This window comes from Neurospora tetraspora (assembly GCF_033439725.1).
Source record: "Neurospora tetraspora strain CBS 560.94 chromosome Unknown B0H65scaffold_2, whole genome shotgun sequence".
Taxonomy (NCBI): domain Eukaryota; kingdom Fungi; phylum Ascomycota; class Sordariomycetes; order Sordariales; family Sordariaceae; genus Neurospora; species Neurospora tetraspora.
Window position 1 is genome coordinate 1,365,566 of NW_026944384.1, and position 20,051 is coordinate 1,385,616.

General features: G+C 52.6%; 3 protein-coding genes across 3 annotated transcripts; 1 reads left to right on the forward strand and 2 right to left on the reverse strand.

The window, feature by feature from the left end:
• Positions 1–1,641: 1,641 nt before the first annotated feature.
• B0H65DRAFT_420632 (uncharacterized protein) lies at positions 1,642–5,595 on the forward strand (the record flags this gene model as incomplete). The annotated part of the gene is made up of 6 exons (XM_062824293.1): positions 1,642–1,930; positions 2,225–2,938; positions 3,158–3,819; positions 4,024–4,399; positions 4,532–4,723; positions 5,087–5,595. The coding sequence occupies 6 exons, from the start codon at positions 1,642–1,644 to the stop codon at positions 5,593–5,595; spliced, it is 2,742 nt and encodes a 913-aa protein (XP_062683974.1).
• Positions 5,596–6,212: 617 nt separating this feature from the next.
• On the reverse strand, positions 6,213–9,575 carry B0H65DRAFT_487193 (uncharacterized protein; the record flags this gene model as incomplete). The annotated part of the gene is made up of 1 exon (XM_062827697.1): positions 6,213–9,575. One exon carries the CDS (start codon positions 9,573–9,575, stop codon positions 6,219–6,221), a length of 3,357 nt encoding a protein of 1,118 aa, XP_062683975.1. The 3' UTR covers positions 6,213–6,218.
• A 4,621-nt stretch (positions 9,576–14,196) lies between these two features.
• B0H65DRAFT_536967 (uncharacterized protein) lies at positions 14,197–18,783 on the reverse strand. The gene is made up of 4 exons (XM_062829063.1): positions 17,974–18,783; positions 17,519–17,701; positions 17,274–17,328; positions 14,197–16,683 (listed from the first exon to the last, which is right to left on the reverse strand). Exons 1-4 carry the CDS (start codon positions 18,429–18,431, stop codon positions 14,488–14,490), a joined length of 2,892 nt encoding a protein of 963 aa, XP_062683976.1. The 5' UTR covers positions 18,432–18,783; the 3' UTR covers positions 14,197–14,487.
• Positions 18,784–20,051: the final 1,268 nt, after the last annotated feature.

The following is a 20,051-nucleotide window of genomic DNA, read 5'->3' on the forward strand; positions in this document are numbered from 1 at the left end:
CGGCTGACAAAGCGTTCAGTGGTGGTAGCGGCACCGTGGTCTTTTCAAGTTATTAGTTTCAGCGATACAAATGTATAAATTATAGTTTCTTGTTTTTCTCTCTTAGCCTTAGGGCCTCTCTCGCCGTCGATACTATGAAGAGTACCGACTCGCTGGAATCGTGACACAGCACTGCAGCAGGAGCGGCGGAACGTCGATCAGGGACGGGAGCTATCCGGACTCCGTTCGAACGCGCAGACGACGTCGTCGGGATCCTCTCCAACATCAGTTCCCAACCTGCCCAAGATCCTCGTTGAGAATGACCGCATCCTCACAGCCGCCACCACCTCTATCTCGGCCAACGTGATCGGACCAACACTGCGGTCCAAGTTCTTTCTCGATACCGTATTAAAGAACACCCTGGTGTTGCTCCATCAACTCTCCCGCCTACTTAACAACCGAAAGTCCTGGAAGAAGGACGTTACCGATGCCTTCAATGACTCCCGCGATCGCGTTCGCGTACGTAGAGGAGGTAGATAGAAGGAGAGGTACGTGCGGTTTTGCCCCTGAATTCCATCCAACCCGAACGTCCCAGCGAGGCCAACAACAGGGACCAACCTTGATCAACCATGTATGGGAGTTGTTCATCTGGTATTTTTCGAAACACTGCGCCGGCTCTGGATCACGGTACTGAGTGAGGCTATTCTGGAAGGGTGGTGGAAATGTTTTTTTTTTGTTGTTGTCACGGGGGTGGCGGCCGCGTGGGTTTATTTTCTTTCGAGTCGTTTACACAAGAGGTCGAAAAATAACGGATGCTATCATGGCTGAGTACCTAGCAACCGTTCGGGCCAGACTGTCATCACAAGATATTATTGGATGGACTGATCGAGGTAAACAGTTCGACGAGATTTTGGACTCGAGTCAGTTTGGTTCATGCGAAACACGGAAAAGCAGTCAGTCAGGAGAAAGGCGCACCTAGGATAGGAGAAGGAGAGCGGATGTGTCGGACCAGGCAGGCCTCGGAGGGAGAGAACATATTCCCTCATCATCGAAGATACATCAGCGGAAAGAATTATATTTCCTAAGCGCCGCCGTTAGCTTGAAGAAAAACCGAGTTGGGACGCGTGTCGGTCAAGTTGGGGCTTGATATAGCTCTTGCTGTTAATTATCTAACCGCTGCGGTTGTCATTGACGGGACTGGCGGATCTGGCGGGACTGACGGGACTGACAAAGAAAGGTTCGAGGTACGTACGTTGTGAATTCCATTGTTTGTGTTGGTTCGCCTTACGCGCCCGCGGCTCATAGGTACTCCATTGTTCAGTTAGCCGTTGGTTAGAACCGAGGAAATTGAAGTTGGCTCACGTTTGAGCTCAGCTTCACCGGTTCGATCGTTCGTTCATACAAGAACACGATGGGATTGAATACAATTTGCTGACTATGGGCACAGGTGGTGAAGCATATGACAAGAAGGGTGTCGCTCACTTACTGAGGAGTGAAGTGATCGGGCACGATACCCAGGCTATTGCGATCCTTAAAGCGATTGGCAATCGGGTACGATACCAGAGAGGTATAAAGGAGATCGAGCTTGCGATCGCTTCAGTAGCCCAACTCGAAGGGAAGCTGCCCGCTACCTAGGCAGCCAATCCTTTACGGAAAACCGAAATGACGGCACGATCGATCATCGACCCATCGCCGCCCTGGACGAGTACTCTCTTACCTCCAGCGCGGTCAAGGTCAAGATCAAGCTCCCAGGCATCAAAACCAAAACCGACCGGTAAACGCCCCAAGAATGGATCTCAACTCCAAATCCAGCCGGGTGCACGAGCAAACCCACAAAGCACCACCTCCCTCGCATCCAATGGATCCATGATCACCACCACGACAGCCACCTACAGCGGCGGCACCACTCTCCGCCGCACCTACGGCGGTGGCACCACTCTTCCCGGCTATAGTACACTACCATCACAGCAACAACTCAACTCCTCCCCTCCCCTTCTAGCCCTCTCCGTCCCCTCTTCCACACCCCCTTCCGTCCCTATAGACTGTACCCACCCCTCAGCTCCCGGAGGCCACGGTTTTTCATGTCCACACGGCTGCGACAGATCAGAAACACCCATAACGAGCGTCTCCTTCCCCTCCATTTCCAACCCTTCCGGAGTTTCCAACCCGTTCACCGATCCAGTCACGGAGCCAATCTTCCCCTCCGACCCTCTGGACATATTCCCAACCAACACCACCCCTACAGGATCGGGATCAGGATCAAGGAGAAGAAGCAGCAACTTGAGCAAAGAATGGCGACATGACCCCAAACGGAACAAGAAGGCTCAGGAGGCGGCGAGGAAGATTATGGAGGGGTGTTATTCACGGAAGAAGAGGGGGAGGGGGTGGAGGATGAAGGATAGGGTTAGGAAGTGGGGGAGGGAGTTGAGGAATATGAATGGGTTGAGAGGTCTGAGGGATGATGGTGGTGGTGCAGGACGGAGAGGGGGAGAAGCGGAAGGGAAGAGAGAGGGGAGGTGGAGTTGGAGGCGTGGACGGAAGGGCGTGCAGGATGCAGATAACGGAGTTTGGGGATTCGAAGGGCATAAGAGAACGGATAAACCGGCAGCTGCAGCAGCAGCAGCAGCAGCAGCAGCGGAGGAGACACGATGGCAGCTTGCCCTTGGCCCTTGGGATGAGACCACAGGTATACCATTACCTCCACCGATACCAAAGCCGCCGCGAAACTCGGTGGCCATGGACCGGTTGGCTGAGGTGCTTGGTGCCAGCTCGACCGAGAAGCAGAAGGATACCAACAACCGGAGATATGCAGACTATGCAGACCGAGGAGAAGTGCATGAGCATAAGAAGATGCAAAGCAAGCATAAGAACCGGACCTCCGGGCTTTGGAAGCGGGGCCTGGAGAAGGTTAAAAAGCTGCTGATTTCGTCGACGGACATCCGCAAGGCACATTCAGAAAGTCGGACTGCAACAACAAGACCGTACATCGCTTCAAGAGCAAAAATTGTTGATACGAGCCTCCTGCACCCACACTGGAAGGGGAGACGCCTGGGTGAGGTGAAGGGTATTGAAGACGACCACCCCTCTTCCGAGTCTACAGCGGGAGCACTTCTTCCTCCTTTACACAGACGTTCGACAAATCATCCTTCACAACCAGCAGCAGCTATGGAAGTCCCAGAAACGACAACGACAATGGACCGGAACAACAAGGCGAATGAGTCCGACGAGGAATCCTCGCACAAGTCGTCTCAGAAACCTTCTCCGCGTCGTCCCCCAATACTCAGATTGAAATCCATGGTGGCGCCCCCAACATATTGGTACATCGACGAGAAGGACAACGAAAGCCATTTCGGTGAAGGGAAACTGCCCAGGTCCGCCAAGGAGAAAGGCAAAGGAATCGATTACCGTCTGTACCACGAGGATTCCATCTTCAAGACTCACAGGCCTGGTTTCCCGCCTCCTCGCGAGGGCCCGAAGGCCCCCTGTGAATGCAAACGCTGTAAGACAGCGATCGATTTGGTATCAATGGCGACCGCTGGGAACCAAGGAGACGGGACATTGTTGCCGACATATCAAGGACTGGTTCCCTCTTACCGAACGGCCAACTTCACTCGCTCTCCGCGGTCCATTCCTTCCAGCAGTCAAACGCCACCCGCAGGCTTACCCTCATTGTTAATGCCATCCCGCCCAACGTATCTAGGCTCACGGCTCCCACCATACCAGGACACATGGGCACTCCCACCGATATCGCCGTTAATGGACTTCGGCCAGGCAACGGAGTTCAGCGCCTTCACCTTCACCGATACAGGCCGTCTCCCAGGGACCTTTCAGGAGTCTGCGGTTCGTTATAGTTTGACTCCTTCCTGGCGTTCTGGTTTGACTCCTTCTTCTCATGGTGAAGACGAAGACAACAATTTTCGGTTGGTAACTCACAGCGAAAACAAGCATCGTGACTTTGTTGAAGAAGGTGATTATGATGTTACAGAGGAGGAAGAAGCTTACCATTCAGAAGGAAAAGAACATACGAGGAGCTTGAAGACGAAGAGCTTGAAGACTACGACGAGCGAACAGACACCGACGAAGACACAGATGAAGACATCCCCGAAACGGACTCGGCAAGAGAGGACAACTCGGCCGCAGGGGTTGTTGAAGAACCCATCCAAGGACCGTCGAATCCCAGAAAGCGAAGAAGATCACCGTCTGACAGCGAGCCCATCCAAACACATCACCGCCGATATTACTTCTGATGGTCTCGATTCAGACCCAGACCACGACCACAGCCACCAGCTCGATACACAAGAAAATGAACACAAACATGAACAATACGAAGACGAAACCCATCACCCCTGCGACCGAGCCCCCTCGTACGTCGGCACCGGCCAGCGACCACCCAAACTGTTCTTCACCCGTCCTCGTCCGCGTGCTTTAGCAGCTTTGGCTTCTTCTTCTTCTTCTTCTTCTTCTTCTTCTTCTTCTTCTTCTTCTTCTTCTTCTTCTTCTTCTTCTTCTTCTTCTTCTTCTTCTTCTTCTTCTTCTTCTTCTTCTTCACCAGCACATGCTTCTTCCTCCGCGTCTGCATCCGTTTCCGCTGCTTTACCGTCTCCTGTTCCCGAAGAAGGCGGCAGCAACAGCAACAGCAACAACACTGCCGATGTCGATCATCATCAACATGAACACGATCCCCAACAAATACACGATGATCAGTTGGAGGAGAAACACCGACACAGCCATCACAACCGCTACAGTAAAAGCAGTAGCAACACCAACAGCAAGAGTAATGGCAATCACCGCTCGTTTAGATCTTCGTGGTCTTTGAGTATTTCTACTGCCGGTCCCAGCTCCTGGTACAAACCTGAAACCAAAACAACAAGCACAAACAGAAAACGATCCTCCTCAACAACTTCCACCACTTCCACCACCGCCACCACCGGCTCCGATTCTCGCGTTTCTTCGCTAGACAAGGTCACCAGCAACGACTCTTCTTCTTCCAGAGCTTCTTCACACTCCCCCCACTCCCACTCGCACTCCCGTAGTCATAGTAATGATCAGACTACTGACACCATGGACAGCGGGAGCGGGAGTGCGAATGAAAGTTCTACACTGGAAGAAACAGGAGTAGAAACAGGAGTAGAAAGTGGAAGTGGACCTCTGAGACATACAAGAACGAGAACGGCATCAGTACAGGTGGACAGTGATTTATTGATTATCCCGCTGGAGGAGGTGGAGGATTGTTATTACCTTTTGCCTCATTCTTGTGCTTCTTCTTCTTCGGACGCTGCTTCCGACCCCGAAGGTGACCCCGAAGGCAATGAGCATGATAAAAAGGAAGCTTTAGACTCGGAAAAGAACAAGGATGAAGATGAAGATGAAGATGAAGGTGAAGGTGAAGATGGAGGAGAGCAATGGGAATGGGATTATGGGAGGGGAGGATGGAGGATAGTTGATGGTGGGAATGGGAGGGTAAATGAAAGAGGAGGAGGAGGAGTAAACATCAAGGTTAGGGAGATGAAAGGAGGCGAGGGAAAGGAGACGGAGACGGGTACGGGCACGGGCACGGACATGGGTGAGTCCTTTGCTACTAGTACTGGGACGGGGTTGTGGATGAATGGATTCTAGGGGGACGTTGAGATCGGTGGGGACTGAGAGGAGTTTGGGCGGTGGTGTTGATTAGGTATCGTAATTCTGGAAAGAATTTGATTGTGTTTTTAAAGGAAGGAAGGTGTTGATCATTGAAGGATGGATGGTCTACCAGATTCATGTGCTTCGTGAGGAAAATGATGTGTTGATGGGCGGCGGCGATAAACGAGTGTCCATGTGAGTGAGCTCTGTTAGGATCAAGGACATCCATCCATGTGTGAACCCAGCCGCGAGCAACAACGACGCCAACCAGATGTATGTAGCCTTTTTCTTTCTTTTCACTTGTGGCATTTCATCTACGGCTGTTTCAAGTCAAGTCTCAGATGCGAAAGTAGAGAGAGCCAGAGGGGTAAGCTGACCACAGATCCATCCGTGTTTCACCACGCTCAGAGATATAATTCCCCTCCATTGCGCCAACGCTGACACGCCCCTATCTAACTGCTAAACCTATCTCCTCTCAAATCCACATGATCAAAGCACTTTTACACTTTTACACTTGAACAAACAACCACTGACTCCTTTTCTCCTTCGCCCTAATTGCCCTCGTCATCCCCTCCACTGTCACCTCACTCCTACAGTGGAAATTCCCACCTCACCTTCCTTTACCCTCTCCTCTTCGCCTGGTTCGCCACCACTTCCTCCCCCAAGCTCCTAACAGTCTCCAACACCTCCCCAATCAACACCGACGCATCCTCCCTCTTTTCCTCTTCATCTTGACTGTACATACTTCCAGTCGAGTTGGACTCCGGGATGGAATGCATGGAATGCAAAGACCGCGACTGGGAATGAAGCGAGCGCATGGACTGGAGGCTGTGGAAGCTGTCTTTGTTGAGGAAGGATTCGATTTCGGAGAGGTGGTCTTCGCGAGAGCGCCCCCCGGTTGTTATTGGTCTTCTTGTTGAAGGGAGCGTGTCAGGGGTGGAGGAGGTGTGGGAGTTGTTGTCGTGGGAGTTTTTGGTATTATTGGTGGTGTTGACTATCGGGGTGTAGTAGATAAAAGAGGAGATGGTGTTGGCGTATTTGGGGTCGGGGATCTGGGTGGGAGTGGTGTGGTCGTGGTGATCGGTGCTGCCGCGCGAAGGGCTCTCGCAAAGGTTGTGGTTGTCATCAAAAGAGGGAAGGTGGTGAGTAGTACCTTGAAACTGCCCCTGGGAGCGGCCGAAGCGGTGGGTGGGGAGTGGGATGCTGGAAGCGCTGGTGCTTGAGGTGATTCCGGTTGTTCCTTCCTTGGATCCAACGCGGTGCTGAGTTTTCTCTTTGCAGGGCTGGCGAAGGTCGTTCCTTCCCTCGTTCTGCCTCTTACTGCCATCCTCCACCGCTGTAGCCTCCTGCTGTGCGCCATTCCCTTCCTTCCCCGGACTGTTCTTTTTGTGCAAGTTCAAAAACTCTTCCACATTCCTGTCTTTCAATATCGAAGTCTTCGCCCCCTTGTTTTCGTTAGTCTCATCTCGGCTCTTATTCCTCCTTCTAAAATGCCCCCTAAACCCTCCACCACCCTTCGGCGCCTCCTCCAATTTCGGCACCTTCGTCACGAACTGCATCGGGTAAAACACCACGGTCCCACTGGCTTCCGTCTTTCCCACTGCAGTTTCCATTCCTATATCTTCTCCTCCCTTGTCCGTTAGCGTCTTGTGACCCTGATCCTGAGAAGAACGTCCTGTCCCAGACTCAATGATGGAAGCCAAAGAAGAGCGAGCCGAACGGGTAGCTGAGTAAGGGATGCTGCTGGGGATGCTGCTACCGGGGTTGCTGATACCGGCGCTGAGAATGGGAACGGGACTGCTGATGGTTGCGCGGGTGCTGCTGATGCTGGTGACGCTGTTTGCGGTGGTGGGCGTTTTGAGGCTGTCCACGGAATCGGGACTGGAGAGGGAGGATTTGCTGTGGCGGCTGCGGAGGTGGCGGAGGCCGGGGAGGTTCATGGCTGAGAGGTGGAGGCGGCGGCGGCTGTGACGGCGGTTTTGGCTGTGAGAGTCGGAGTGACGGTTTGGGGATTCTTGCTCTTCCTGGGGTTGACTTTGCTGCGGAACTTGTTGCTGCTCCTTTGGTGATTGATGGGGTTGCTGGTGTTCGGAACTGTCGCCTGGCGACCTGGCGCTCAACCGCACCAGGGAAGAGTGACGACTATGAGTAGACCGTTTCTTCTCTTCTCTGCTCTCTATTCGCTTCTTGATTTGGTCAAAGGCGGACTCGGCCTTGGGGGTATTCTCCTGGCTGCCTCCAACGTCAACAGCTGTAGCTGGAGAAGAAACCGCAGAATCTGTTGGGATTCTGCTGAACAACCCGTCAATCTCATCCAGCGATGGACCTTCTGGCTGAGTCCGACGACGATTATTATCCTCGGCTTTCTGTTCACGCACTTCTTCGTCTCCGTACTCCGAGGCCGAGTCCCGGTCCGCCTGCGATGTGCTCGCATTCACATCGAGTGATGACGAGCTTGGGCCACGAGACTGTATGTGGTCGTGAAGGCTGTCTCTCAAGTCGGATACAATTGCTTGAGTGGCCTTCGAAGTATCACCATTCGAGTAGTCGTCCTTGCCCGCTGTCGACAAGGGGGGAGAAACTGGCCGGTTGGAGCTTCTAGGAGGTGGACTCGGACTTTGTCGAAAGAGAGCCGGGGGAGATAGGGGTGTTGGAGGTTCCGGTCTGACAGAAGCGGATGGCGAGGGCGGAGGATGGCCTGCCGTCAGCACCGAATACTTCAAGGGGGATGAGGAGTTGCTTGAGATCGACCGGTTAGGCAAACGAGTCGGTGTGCCCATTGACGACGGACTGCTCCGACCGGCACTGGACAATCTGTTCGGAGAGCGAAAAGGGATAGGAGGCGCAGGTAGCGGAATCTGCTTGTCGAAGGCGCATGACGCTCTTGCCGAGACATCGGTTGTTCCCGGCAGAGGTAGTTGGATCTTCGGGATATCGCTTGACGCTGCGATATTGGATTCGTGGTAGGCCTCCGGGTTGTACACCTCGTGTTCATCAACCCATAGGTTGCGACGGACCGTCCACCAGTAGTCCTGGACTTCTTTTGGGTCGCGGCGAATGATTGGCTTGTCTTCCGCCATGGCGATGATTTCGCTCTCTTCCTCCTCGAACGGTGGGTTGACCGAAAAGTTCTCGAGCTCGTGCATGAGCTTCTCCAAAGCAATGACTGAAGCCGAGGACTTTCTGTGCGTGAGACTCGGTCTCCTCGATTGTCGTCGTACGGGTCGCGGGGCACTTGTGGTAGGCTGGGTCTCGGTCTGGGCCGCCGTCTTGACTCTGTCCTTTCGCTTCGTGATACGGAGGGGTATATTTTCCTTGTCGATGCCGGCCTTGGTGCTCAACTTCTTCTCGTCGTTTTCCTTCTTGCTTTTCTCCTCTTCGGAGGAGTTTTTGCCTTCCTCAAGATCGACAAACCCATCAAGACATCTCGCCAAAGGCTGGTTGAAATACGATTTGTAATTCAACAGCGTCAATGAATCCTCCTCCTCCACCGCAAAAGGCATGATCGAGCTTATCCTCGGGATGACAGGCGTCGAAACGCTCCTGATGCCCTCCACCGCAGTTCCTGCGTCACTACGCCCCTCTCCCCACTCGTCACCCTCACCATTGCGACTGTTCCTCGCGTCATGACACTCACTGACCCCTCTACTTCCCTTCACTCTTCGAAAACTTGTCAGACTCGCGCCCGTCGATGCGCTGCTTCTGATGGTGCTGCATCGCGGCGTAATCGGCTCGAATAGTGGCGAGTGGGGTGGCTGGTGTTTGCTCGCCGCGCTCTCGAATGACGCGATGATGGATCGGACGGAGCGGTTGTTCGCTTTTGATTTCTTAGGGGTGGTGACGTCGCGGTTTAGGTTGGATGAGAAGCTGTGAGGGAGGCCGCGGGGGAGAATCTTGCGGTTAAGGATGCTTTCTTGTGGTTGCGGTGGAGAAGAGGAAGGGGGCGAGTCACCCGCGGTAGTGGATGGGTTGTCCATCGCGGGGGTTGGTCCCTGGGGAGGTTAAGGTCGTGTATGGATTCGTGTTTGATGTAGTAGTGATGATGTGGCCGGAGGAAAATGCGGTGCTTCTGCCGAGTTCGGGAATGTTTACCGGGTTGTGGTTTGGTTGCCTGCCTGCTCAGTGCTCCTCATGGCGGCGAGGTGAAGGTGAAGGGAAGCGCGTCGAGTTCAGGTTTTGGTGGGGAAGAAAATAGGATGGAAAGTTTGCGCAAGTTTTCCACCCGCTTCCAAGCTCGAGTGGACGTCATGGTGATCCGAAGTTGAGGTGAGGAGGACCTGAAGGAGCTCCGAGGACAGTCTGGATACGAAGTTCTCCGATGAACATGGTATGTCGTTCTTCCTCGAATGTATATCTTGCAGCTTGATAGCCCGTGAGAAAACCCGGAGTGCCTCGATCTCAAGCTCATCGCGACACTCGTGAAGAATTCTGCCTGATGTCTGATGTTGTCAGTTTTTCATCCGATAGCGTAGAGATAACAAATTTTGGCCGTCGAACGCTTGGCTATGCAAAATGAAACAATGGTCTATGGGTGGTCTCAGCTGCGTTATAAGTGATGTGACTACAAAAATATCTGCAACAATCTGAGGCAGCAATCATAAAGAAGGACACAGCAAGGAACAAAACTTTTTGTTGATACAATGTGATCCCAACAGGTAGCTATGCAAGTGTCATCAACGCATTCACCACCGTTTGCTTTACCGAAAGAAAAAGAGTATAATCATACAACACCCAAAACTCCTTTGTTGACGCTGGTGATAGAATGTTTTCACAAAAGTCCGCTGAAAGCTACCTCTCTTGAACATCCAAGCGTCAAACCATAGCATATATAACCATACCATCACCGACCTCCACCACCTCTACAAGCAACCACCCGTTCGTTCCTCAACACCCAGAAACAACCTCACCACCACCAATAACCGCAATACCGGCAGGGGCATGTACCGACCCAACACAACCAACAACACCAACACCTACACTCCCTACTACGACCCCTGGCCACACGTCAAACCCCCCCTCTACAACCAACCCAAAAGAGACGAAGACACCACCACGAGCGAAGACATGGACAAATACCGCCTACAACCCACCACCACCACCAGAAAACCAGAAAGCTGGTGGCGGAAGTTGTTAAGGAATATTATTTGCTTGCCGCTGATGTTGTTGAGCGGGTATATCATTTTGGGCATCATGTTTGGGGTGGCGGTTTATACTGTTGGATGTGAGTAGTTGCCTTGAACCCTTTTCTTTGCTGTATCTGTATGATGTGTGAGAGGGAGAGAAAGATAGAGAAGCTAACTGCTGGGTTGGATATACAGTGCTGATCATGGCTGGCAAGTATGGAAAGTGTCGGTGGAGTCATTCGGAGTGGTATTGTTCGAGGCAGATGGGGGGTTTTTGGGATAGGTGAGAGAGGGAGGGAGTTGTTCGGATAGATAATGCGTAGGATTGAGGTTTAAACACCCAGGGGATCTCCGAAGTTGACTGGTGATTAGGTGAAGGGAGGTCATGTTGCATAGCTGAGTGCTGAGTGCTGATTGTTTTGGATATGTAAAAGAACTGTTCCGACAATGAGGGAGATTGGATAAACATAACCCGAGATTTGGGCAAAGGATAGCCTTTGAGAGTCTGTCACTTTGAGAGCCCGATAGTGGCTGCATTGCGTTTGGTGATCAAGTGATGGTGAAGATGAAGCAAAGCCGGCGAGAGGCCTGGCAGATAGCACAGTACGCGGTAACTGACTGTCGAAAAAGTCGTGGGTGATTCGTGATCTTCATTATTTTCCAGGGCGAGGAGCTGACTGCAGCTGAGAAGCCGGCGTGTGTGTGCGAGTGTTGTCCAAAGTTGTGTGTGGTTGTTGGATGGAGTGATGGGGAAGCATGCGGCAGGTGGGAGGGAGTGTGGAGAAGGGGTGTTGGTGGTGTTGGTGGTGTTGGTAGGTATTTGTGTAACATCTTGTGTAACGGCAATACAGGAATTAATGCAGATAAAATCCGAGACTGTGCTTGACCAAGTTGGGAAGCATATTCTTGGTCTTGGATTATTTTGTAGCCAGTCCTTCAGGGTCGTTCCTCACATATCCTTTCCGTTCCCGCTTTTTGAGACCGGCGAACCTTCCACGAACTTTGTCACATCCTCTTTCTCTCCTCCCAAATCCCCTTGCGCGTCTATCTGACCAATCCCAAGTCACATTTCACACTTTTCGGTAAACCAACGCGTTCACGATGCCAGAGCGACGCCGGCGCGATGCCAGACCCATGCCAGCACCATGCTAGCTCGCCAAGAGGCACCATTCCCTTTTCATCGCCGCATTTCCTATTTCGTCTTCTAGAAATGTCAAAGACGGTTGCCCTCCTTGCGACCCAGCCACAGACCACTTACTCACCATCAACCTCTCCCGCCAATACCTCTTCGAAATCTTGGAATTCCGATACCTCCAGGGTCGACCCGCGCATTAGTGCGAGGCAAAGCAAATGGCAAGTCTCTTGCTAGCTGCGAGGTACGTGAATCCTTCCGGTGCGCGTAATCGCTCTAAAACTCCATTCACCACGAGACGAGCGGCAAGTGGGAATGGAGTCTCAGCTCGCGTCATGGGAGCTTTCTCTCGTCAGTCGTCACTAGTTTAGCTGCTTAGCTGCAACGGCGATGATCACAAAGATGCAAGTGATAGCCAACGGGGTCTAAAGAAGAACCCTTGAACCCTTTCACCAGTCAAACGACCTTCATTGACCCTTTGCGCCGAACGACGAACGATACTGAATAGTCAACGGTATTCATGATGCTGAGACATCATGAAGGAAAAGCCGCCAGAAAAAGAAAAGACGGGGACAATGACGCTTATCCTAGGAGTCCCTGGCGCCCTCTTTGCCCTGCGCCCAACCGTCCGCCCCAGGGCGATGGGCACCGTGGCCGTGGCCGTGTCCGTGTCCGTGGCGCCTTTATGGGAGGCCATTCCCGCAACAGTGAGATTGCGTCAGTCGTTACTCGAGTCCTCAGTATCGCTCACGCAATCACCTTTCACAGTTCTCAAGCAACCAGATATCTATCTGTGTACAAGCCTCTCGGTAGATGTATCTTCACAGCCACCTCCACGGCATCACGGCATCACCACATCAACCAACCCCAAGTCTCAGTCCCCCCCAATATCAATCTACGGATCGATCCCCGTCTCGGTGCCGGCATGGCAGTGTCTGCCTGTCTGCATGTCCGATGTCTGTCTATATATCCCTGCGAGAGTACCTTTGTACTACGACCACCCCACGTCCGCCCAGCAGAGTTTAAAAAAGTCCAAATCCTCCTTTCGTACGACCTCCAATGGCATGGGCCGATGAGGGATGGACATCCAAGTGCTGGGTCGGCCCACCCTATCACTTGCCCACTCCCCCATTCCACTCGCTGGACTTGTGGCTGCATCTTCAAGTCAAGGATCTCCACGGGCACTACTACCTAGCCGGGCAGTACGTACCCAATTTACTATACTAAACCATCGCCGCGTTTCCATATCCAAAGTTAGACCCACAGCAACCTGGCACTATGCTGGCCTAATGCTGGTCCTGGCACCGCGGATGTGGTAGCAGGTTACATTTGCCCGTCGCCCGCCCGTCTGCGATGCAACTTGAACTTTTCTGCTCGACATTGCTCGGCACACCGCTGCTTGGCCATACTTTGAGAACTTTCAAGGTGGGAGAATCGCGGTGTGGTGAAATTGGTTATGATGCGGATGATTATAGTGATCGGCCGGATTGTTACCTACCTACCTACCTGCCTGCCCGCGTTGCCAAAGGGACATTCAACATCCTTGGTACGAACGGGTTGTAAACTGGAACAAGTAATTTACGAAACTACAGGCACTACGACCGACATCACGCCGCTTCCCTTCTTTGCGCTGGCTTCCTGCTGGCTTCGTGCTCAGCGCCATCCGACTATGCTGCAAGTCCCCAAGCCAGCACCATGCCCTTGCTGATAGGTAATCTGATTCTTCTGGCTGGCCTGGGTGCCTGGATGCCTGGATGCCTACAAGCGACCCGACCACCGGACCTTTTGTCAAACAGCAGTCGCAGGGGACAATTCGGCGCTCCTGGTATGGCAATGGCATGGCGCTGGCTTGGGGCCTTGCAGGAGGCCTAGAATGCAGCCATGATGTCCTTTGGTAACACCATCACGATCAAGCATGAGCTGAATGCATGGCTTGTGAGGTGGACCGTCTATAGACGATGGTAACCGCGCAAAATAAGTTCGGAAGTATGAAGCGAGAAGGTGTTACTGCTGATATCTTGGCTAGGAAAAAGCAAAGGTAAGCAAGTTCTTTGAGCCATACCTAGTTATGGCTCCTCATAATTGTCATGATACTGGCAAGTAGATGGCCAAGGTCGCTGTGACAGTAACGTATTCAACTCTACAGCGTAGAATCTCTAGATCCCTCTCATATCGATTTGTTAACCCAACGATCTGATGTAGGTATTCAGTTAATGTGGTTCCTTCGGTATCCTTCACCCCTGACCTTCCACCAACGGTGCATCCCGATAATCACAAGAGATGCCGAAAGGGTCACTCAACATAGTAGTAGCGAAGGCAGACAGGCACTTGGATGGAGCAACTGACCAGCGAATGGAAGAAAACACAAATCGCACATTTGTATTAACCACATCACAAGATAAACAAAAGAAAGAGCTGCCAAGGTATCTGTATATAAGCATGGTATGATCATCATCATCATCAATCAATCATATCCAACTCCACCAAATCCCCAGTTCCAGTTAACGTATCATTAGTAATTTTCCCCATCAGTGATTGTGGCCATGATCCTGATCCTGATCCTGAACCAAATCGAACCAAAGACCCGACAAGGGAAGGCAACATTCTGTCCACCTTCCCCATTTTCGTCAGAAGTCATTCATCCTCCCAATCCTCTGGCGCAACCATGCCATCGTCCTCATCTCCTTCAAAGTCGAACGTCTGCTGGACCACAATCTCTTGCTTGACGTAGATCTGTTTCTGCTCCTGTTTCTGCTCCTCCTCTTCCTTAATCCTCATGGCCTTAACCTTGACTGGCTTTGTTCTGCCACCCCTTCCCACTCCGCACCCGTGGCCGTGTGTGGTGTTTCCGTTACCGCCGCCGTGTCCCCTGCGTTTAATCGGGTCCCTAGTCATCCACTTCCAATCCCCTCCCCCTCCCCTTCCGGCCTTGACGCGCTTGATGATGCCTACTTCCCTACTACTAGCCCACTCCGTCAACGTGGTATCGTTCTCCCCACCAAACTCCACCCGGTCTTCCTCCTCCGCCGTATCTCCATTCCCATTCCCATGACGTTCTGTATGGAAATTGGAATTGGAATTGCGAGAAGTAGCAGTAGAGGAAGCAGTCCCCGCAGATGCAGCAAAAGATTCAAGATGCTTAGCAACGTGTTCCATCCTCTGATCCCACGCCTCTGTGCCCTTGAACTCGGCGCCCTGCTGGCAGCTGGGAACAGGGCAACGCATGTATGTCGGGAGGGAACAGCGCTTGATTTGGGCGCGGGATTGTAAGGTGGTGATGTAGGCGTTTAGTTCCTGGGCGGTGGTGTCGTTTGTTTGGTTCATGGAAGAGGATGATGGTTTCTTGCTGCTCGTGGTAGATTGGGGGGCTGTGGTTTTCCTCAGGTGGCTCAAGTGCGAAGGCAAGTGCATCCGACGAACGTGTTGAGTGTAGAGGTCTTTGCGGTTGAAAATGGCGCCGTTCGGTAGCAGCATTGCGTCGTTATCATCCTCTTCGTCGTCAGTTAGTACTGTTGCAACAGCCCGTCGTCCAGACCTCGATCCACCAGCCCCACCAGCAACTGCCACAGAAGGAACGTTATTATCAACACCAGCACACTCCCCCTCCCTACAAAGCCAATACTCCAGCACCAAATGCTGACTGGCCACATGCCTCTTCCACTCGTTTTTGGAACCAAAAGTGGAGTCGCACCCGGCAAAGCTGAAGACGCAGATGAACGGCCGGGAATGCTGTTTCTTGATGTGCGCGTCCAGAGAGGGCTGGTCTTTGAAGCCATGGGTGGTGGATTGTTGGCAGGGCGGGTGGGGACAGAGGAGGAGAGAGGATTTGGTGTTGGGGGTTAGGGCTTTGGTTGTTGAGGGGAGGGTTGCTGGAAGGGTGGGTTGGTGTTGGTGTTGGTGTTGGTGAGGGCGGTGGCTGGTGAGGGGGGAGTGAGAAGTTGGGGGGCGGCCGCGGCGGGTTGTGGTTGTTTTGGTTCCGGTTCTGCTGGTGGTTGTTGTTGATGGGGCAAGGGTTGCGGTTCGCTTGGTGGTTGGGAGGTATTCATCGTCGTCATCGGCGTTGACGCCTCTCGGTCTCTTCAGGTTGAGTGGGAGGGTTATTGGTGATTGCTCCTCTATCTTCTCCTGGGGTGCAGGCGCGTAGTGGTTGACGGGCTTTGTGCAGTCAACTATAGGAGAGTTGTGCTGCTGCTGCTCCACGTCACACCCGGACACGCCACCAGTCGTGTAACTCTCCCAGCTGTTGACACGCTGAGGCAAGGTGAACTCGGGAGTGCTAGTCTCGCTGTCGTAGCCGTCCAGCTGCCCGGTTGAGTTGACGTCCATGGGGTTGACGAAGGAGTCATTACCCAGACCCATGCCGGCGAACTGGACAAAGTGGTTCTGGGAGAAGCCGAAGTCTTCAAGCGGCAGAGGCTCTTGTAGGGGCGAGCGGGTTTCGTAGTATGCAGGTGGTTCGGTGTTGGTGTCGGCGGGTGGGCTTTGTGCACTTCCGGATGCTTCTGAAGCCTCGAAGGCGGAAAAGGGGCTGGTGTAGCGGACCTGGAAGGGAGCCATGGCACCCATTGTTGAAGGCATGAAGGTAGCCTGTTGTGGGATGTCAGAGTTGAAGAACATTGTCTTTTGCTCTTCCTTGAGTTGGCGTTGCATCGACTGGTGTTGATCCATGGTGGTCGGGTAGACTGATGGCGGTGTTAGACTTTGCAGGCTGGGGTCGATAAAGCTCGAGGGTAGTTCCGGTGTATCCTCCATTCTGTTGTAAGTGTATTGCATGTTGTGATAGTTGTAGCCGTCGTTGGAGTAGAACCATGGGTTGGTCATCTTGACGAACTGTGCCAGATGCACAAATCACGAACAATATGGTGGTCTTCGAGTAGTTCAGGGTGGAAAGGTAGTGTGCATTCGAGGACACAGAACGTGATACGCCACGAGTGTTGTGACGGAAGAAGAAAAGTGAGAAGGGGTATCAGTAGATATGAAATGTTAGATGCCCGTGGTGTTGTAAAATGTTTGAGGTATGAATTAAGTCATACCACTTCGATGTTGACTGAAGGATAAGGTTGAAAAAGAAAGGCGTGACCTGAAGGAAGCTGGAGGGGGGCCATGGGCGTATTATACGACAGCCAGTGTAAGTGGACTGTGACTGAGAGTCAAGGGTCTTTCCCGTCCGCAAAGGGACTGAAGGACTCGCCCAACTTGTACAGCTGCACAGTCGAGGTACAAGCCGAGGTAACAGCAGAGCCTCAACTCTTCACTGATTTGACATACTTCTGCTCGAGAGCTCAGATAAGGAAAAAGGCCAAGAGCAAGTACCTGTGGTACGGCGGCTACCTTGACAAGCAATGGGGAGAGGGGAAGGCCTCAGTGGCTCAGCCATTGGTGACGACCGGAGGAAGGCCTCTCTCATCACGTCGTCTTACACACATCAAAAGCTTGACCCGATCAGGAAAGGGCCGGTTGCCGGGGTCCCAGTGTCTGAACAATAAATTTTATGGGGGGCATCCGTGAATTTTGGCCAATTGCCTGCCATTTTAGTGCTTACTGCGCTCCATGGCTACTGGCACAGCTTGGACAACTCAGCAGTTTTACGGTCCTGTAATTATCGTGAGGTCCACAATTCGAAAAGATTGGAGTTTGCTGTGTACTTCGTGATGTCGATACGTACCTGTGATCGAGGGCCACTTTTCTTGTAGAGGCCATAGGCATCCATGGGGTCTTGTCTCGAGGTTGGTTGCACATGGAGATCTTGCCGAATGATTGTATCGATACGTGCTCAAACACCAGTTTGTAAGACTGTGTAATCTGAAAGAATGGTTCGCGCACCATGCGATAAACATAGGACCAAGGACTCGTATATCAGCACCGGATGGGGAGTACAGAGATTGGAGATCAAGCCCAACCGCCGTCTGTGGTGATACGGTTGACGAAGACTATTTTCGCTGTCAACTGTCAACCTGAATGGCTACATCGTGCATTGCGGCTCTTGATGCAAGCAGAGTCTGGTCATGAGCTGTCTCGCTCTTGGTGGCCAGAAGTTTGCGCGCCTAAGTTTAGGGTGAGGTGTATCGGGGGTGTCGTAAGCAAATACCAGGGGATCTGACCATCGCTGACCCTCTTTACACGCGTATGTTGATCTCAAATCCTCGATAATCATTACAGAAATTCCACAAACACCAGGGAAGTGAAGCGCGAGCATTGCCGCTGCACTGCAACGCTTTGGATCTTGGGTCAAGGAGGCCCGGAAACAAGACGGGTACATTTGCCGCCTTTTGAGAATGTTGACATCCCAAGAGGGCATCGTGGAGGCGAAGATGGAGAGTCTTTTGGCCAGATATCGGTTTGATCTCGAGAAGCGCCAACTTGCGAAGCTGATGGTGTCTGGGTAATGGTCGGTATTGTTCCAAAATGGCGATCTGATCCTTCCTTGTGTCAAGGAGTGCATGGAGTCTCAGGCCGGAATGCGCTGACAAGAACCACAATGTCTCACCGCGTTGTCCTGACATGTTCTGGTGTGAAAGTCCTAGATGTAAAGGGCAACTGAGCGTAGTGTTGGAGGGAATCGCTTCCAAGTACCGCATATATCCGGACCAAAATCTTGACTGGCTTGTCCGTCTTGGTGACTTGAGGATACGGTCCAGGAACAGGTGCTTTAAGTGGATGGGTTCCAGGAGATGCCCAAATCGCGGGTCAGTTTTGGGAAGAGGGATGGTCGCATTGCAGTATAGCCAGGTGTGGCTGGTGCCCAGTTTGGGTTAACGTCGCGATGTCGACAATCGCGGCGGCCAAATGAGGAAATGCTTCAAAAGATCTCCTCTCATTGGATGGTAGTGTCGCCGGTTGAGTCCTAGTTGACGGCCCACGCACTGTGATGAATGCAAACTTAAGGACGAAAACCACCATCACGGGTCCCAATTTCAGAAGATCCCGCAGTGGCTGAATCTGTAGCTCTGCAGATATCACAGCCAACTCTCCTTAAAGATCATGACCGGAGCAACCACCGGATTTAAGTTTCGGAGCAAGCCCCGAGTTTCAAACTTTGGGAGATTCGGGCAGTGGTCCGTCTTTGGGTCATCGATGTCGTGGCGGTCGACCCCTAAACGAGCAGTTGGGAGGTTTTGGGGATACTAGAGACGCCGAATCCAAAGTTGACATTTTAGTCCGTAAGACATACGGTCCCTTTGTCTCGTCACCACCATCCATCCCAGCGAGATGGAATATGGCCAGTGAGCAAAAGCCACTCGAGTCTTGGGCGTTTTCTTCCCGCGCAACCCTTAGCAGGATAGCACCTCTGTATGGTCCCTTTTAGCGAGTTGAAGCCATACGGGATGAAGCCGGACTTATGATCGACTGGGTCGGCCCATTGAAAGACATGGCGTTCTGCTTGTGTAACTGCGTTAGCCATCAGTTTGGGTGTCCGGAGGCCACTGCCACAATGGGTTAGATGCTGCGGTTAACTATGGGAGCTTTGCCCATCAAGGACTGTTGTTCCGACGACATCTCACCCAAACCACCACGGATGGGATATCAAGAGGCCATCGAGAGATGATGACTTGTCGTTAGGACTCAACTCCCGTTGTCCTCCTCTGCCCCCGAAACCGCCCCTGCAGCAACGGCGGAACAGCGCCTCCCTTGGGCGTCAAGCTCCGTATAGGCTCGCTGAAGTTAAGGTTCTCTCGTCGTCAGCAGTAGGGTAGGCAGTCAGCATCTTGTGACGCCGGCAGCGCGAGGAAAAGACAGCCAGCCAGCATAGTGCCCGCGTCAGGTTTCAGTCGGACGTGCTCCTCCAGATTGCTGTGCCGCGCCTCAAAGTCGAGATTCAACTTGGACAGTCTTCCTTGGTTTGTCGCTCACATTTCACTCCATGGCCGCGACGAGCGCCATGCAAGTCATTCTGCGATCAGGAACCTGCTTCTTGGTCGTCAAGTCTCGGTGAGCAAGCATGGCTTCATTGGACTCGAACCCTGCCAAGCGGGGATGAAACCGATCATTTGGTCCTATGACTGAGGACGGCGTGAAGCCAGGACTGATTGCTGTCGAACTTGAGTGGAAAATGACGAATGGCGACTGGGTATCCGTAAGGCGACCAACGCGGCGAGCGGACGAGAAATAGGAGTGGTCAGATAATACGACCCCATACCCAAAGCTTCCTAACCCCATGGTCCGTGCATTCATATACAAAATTAGTCCGACCTATAAAA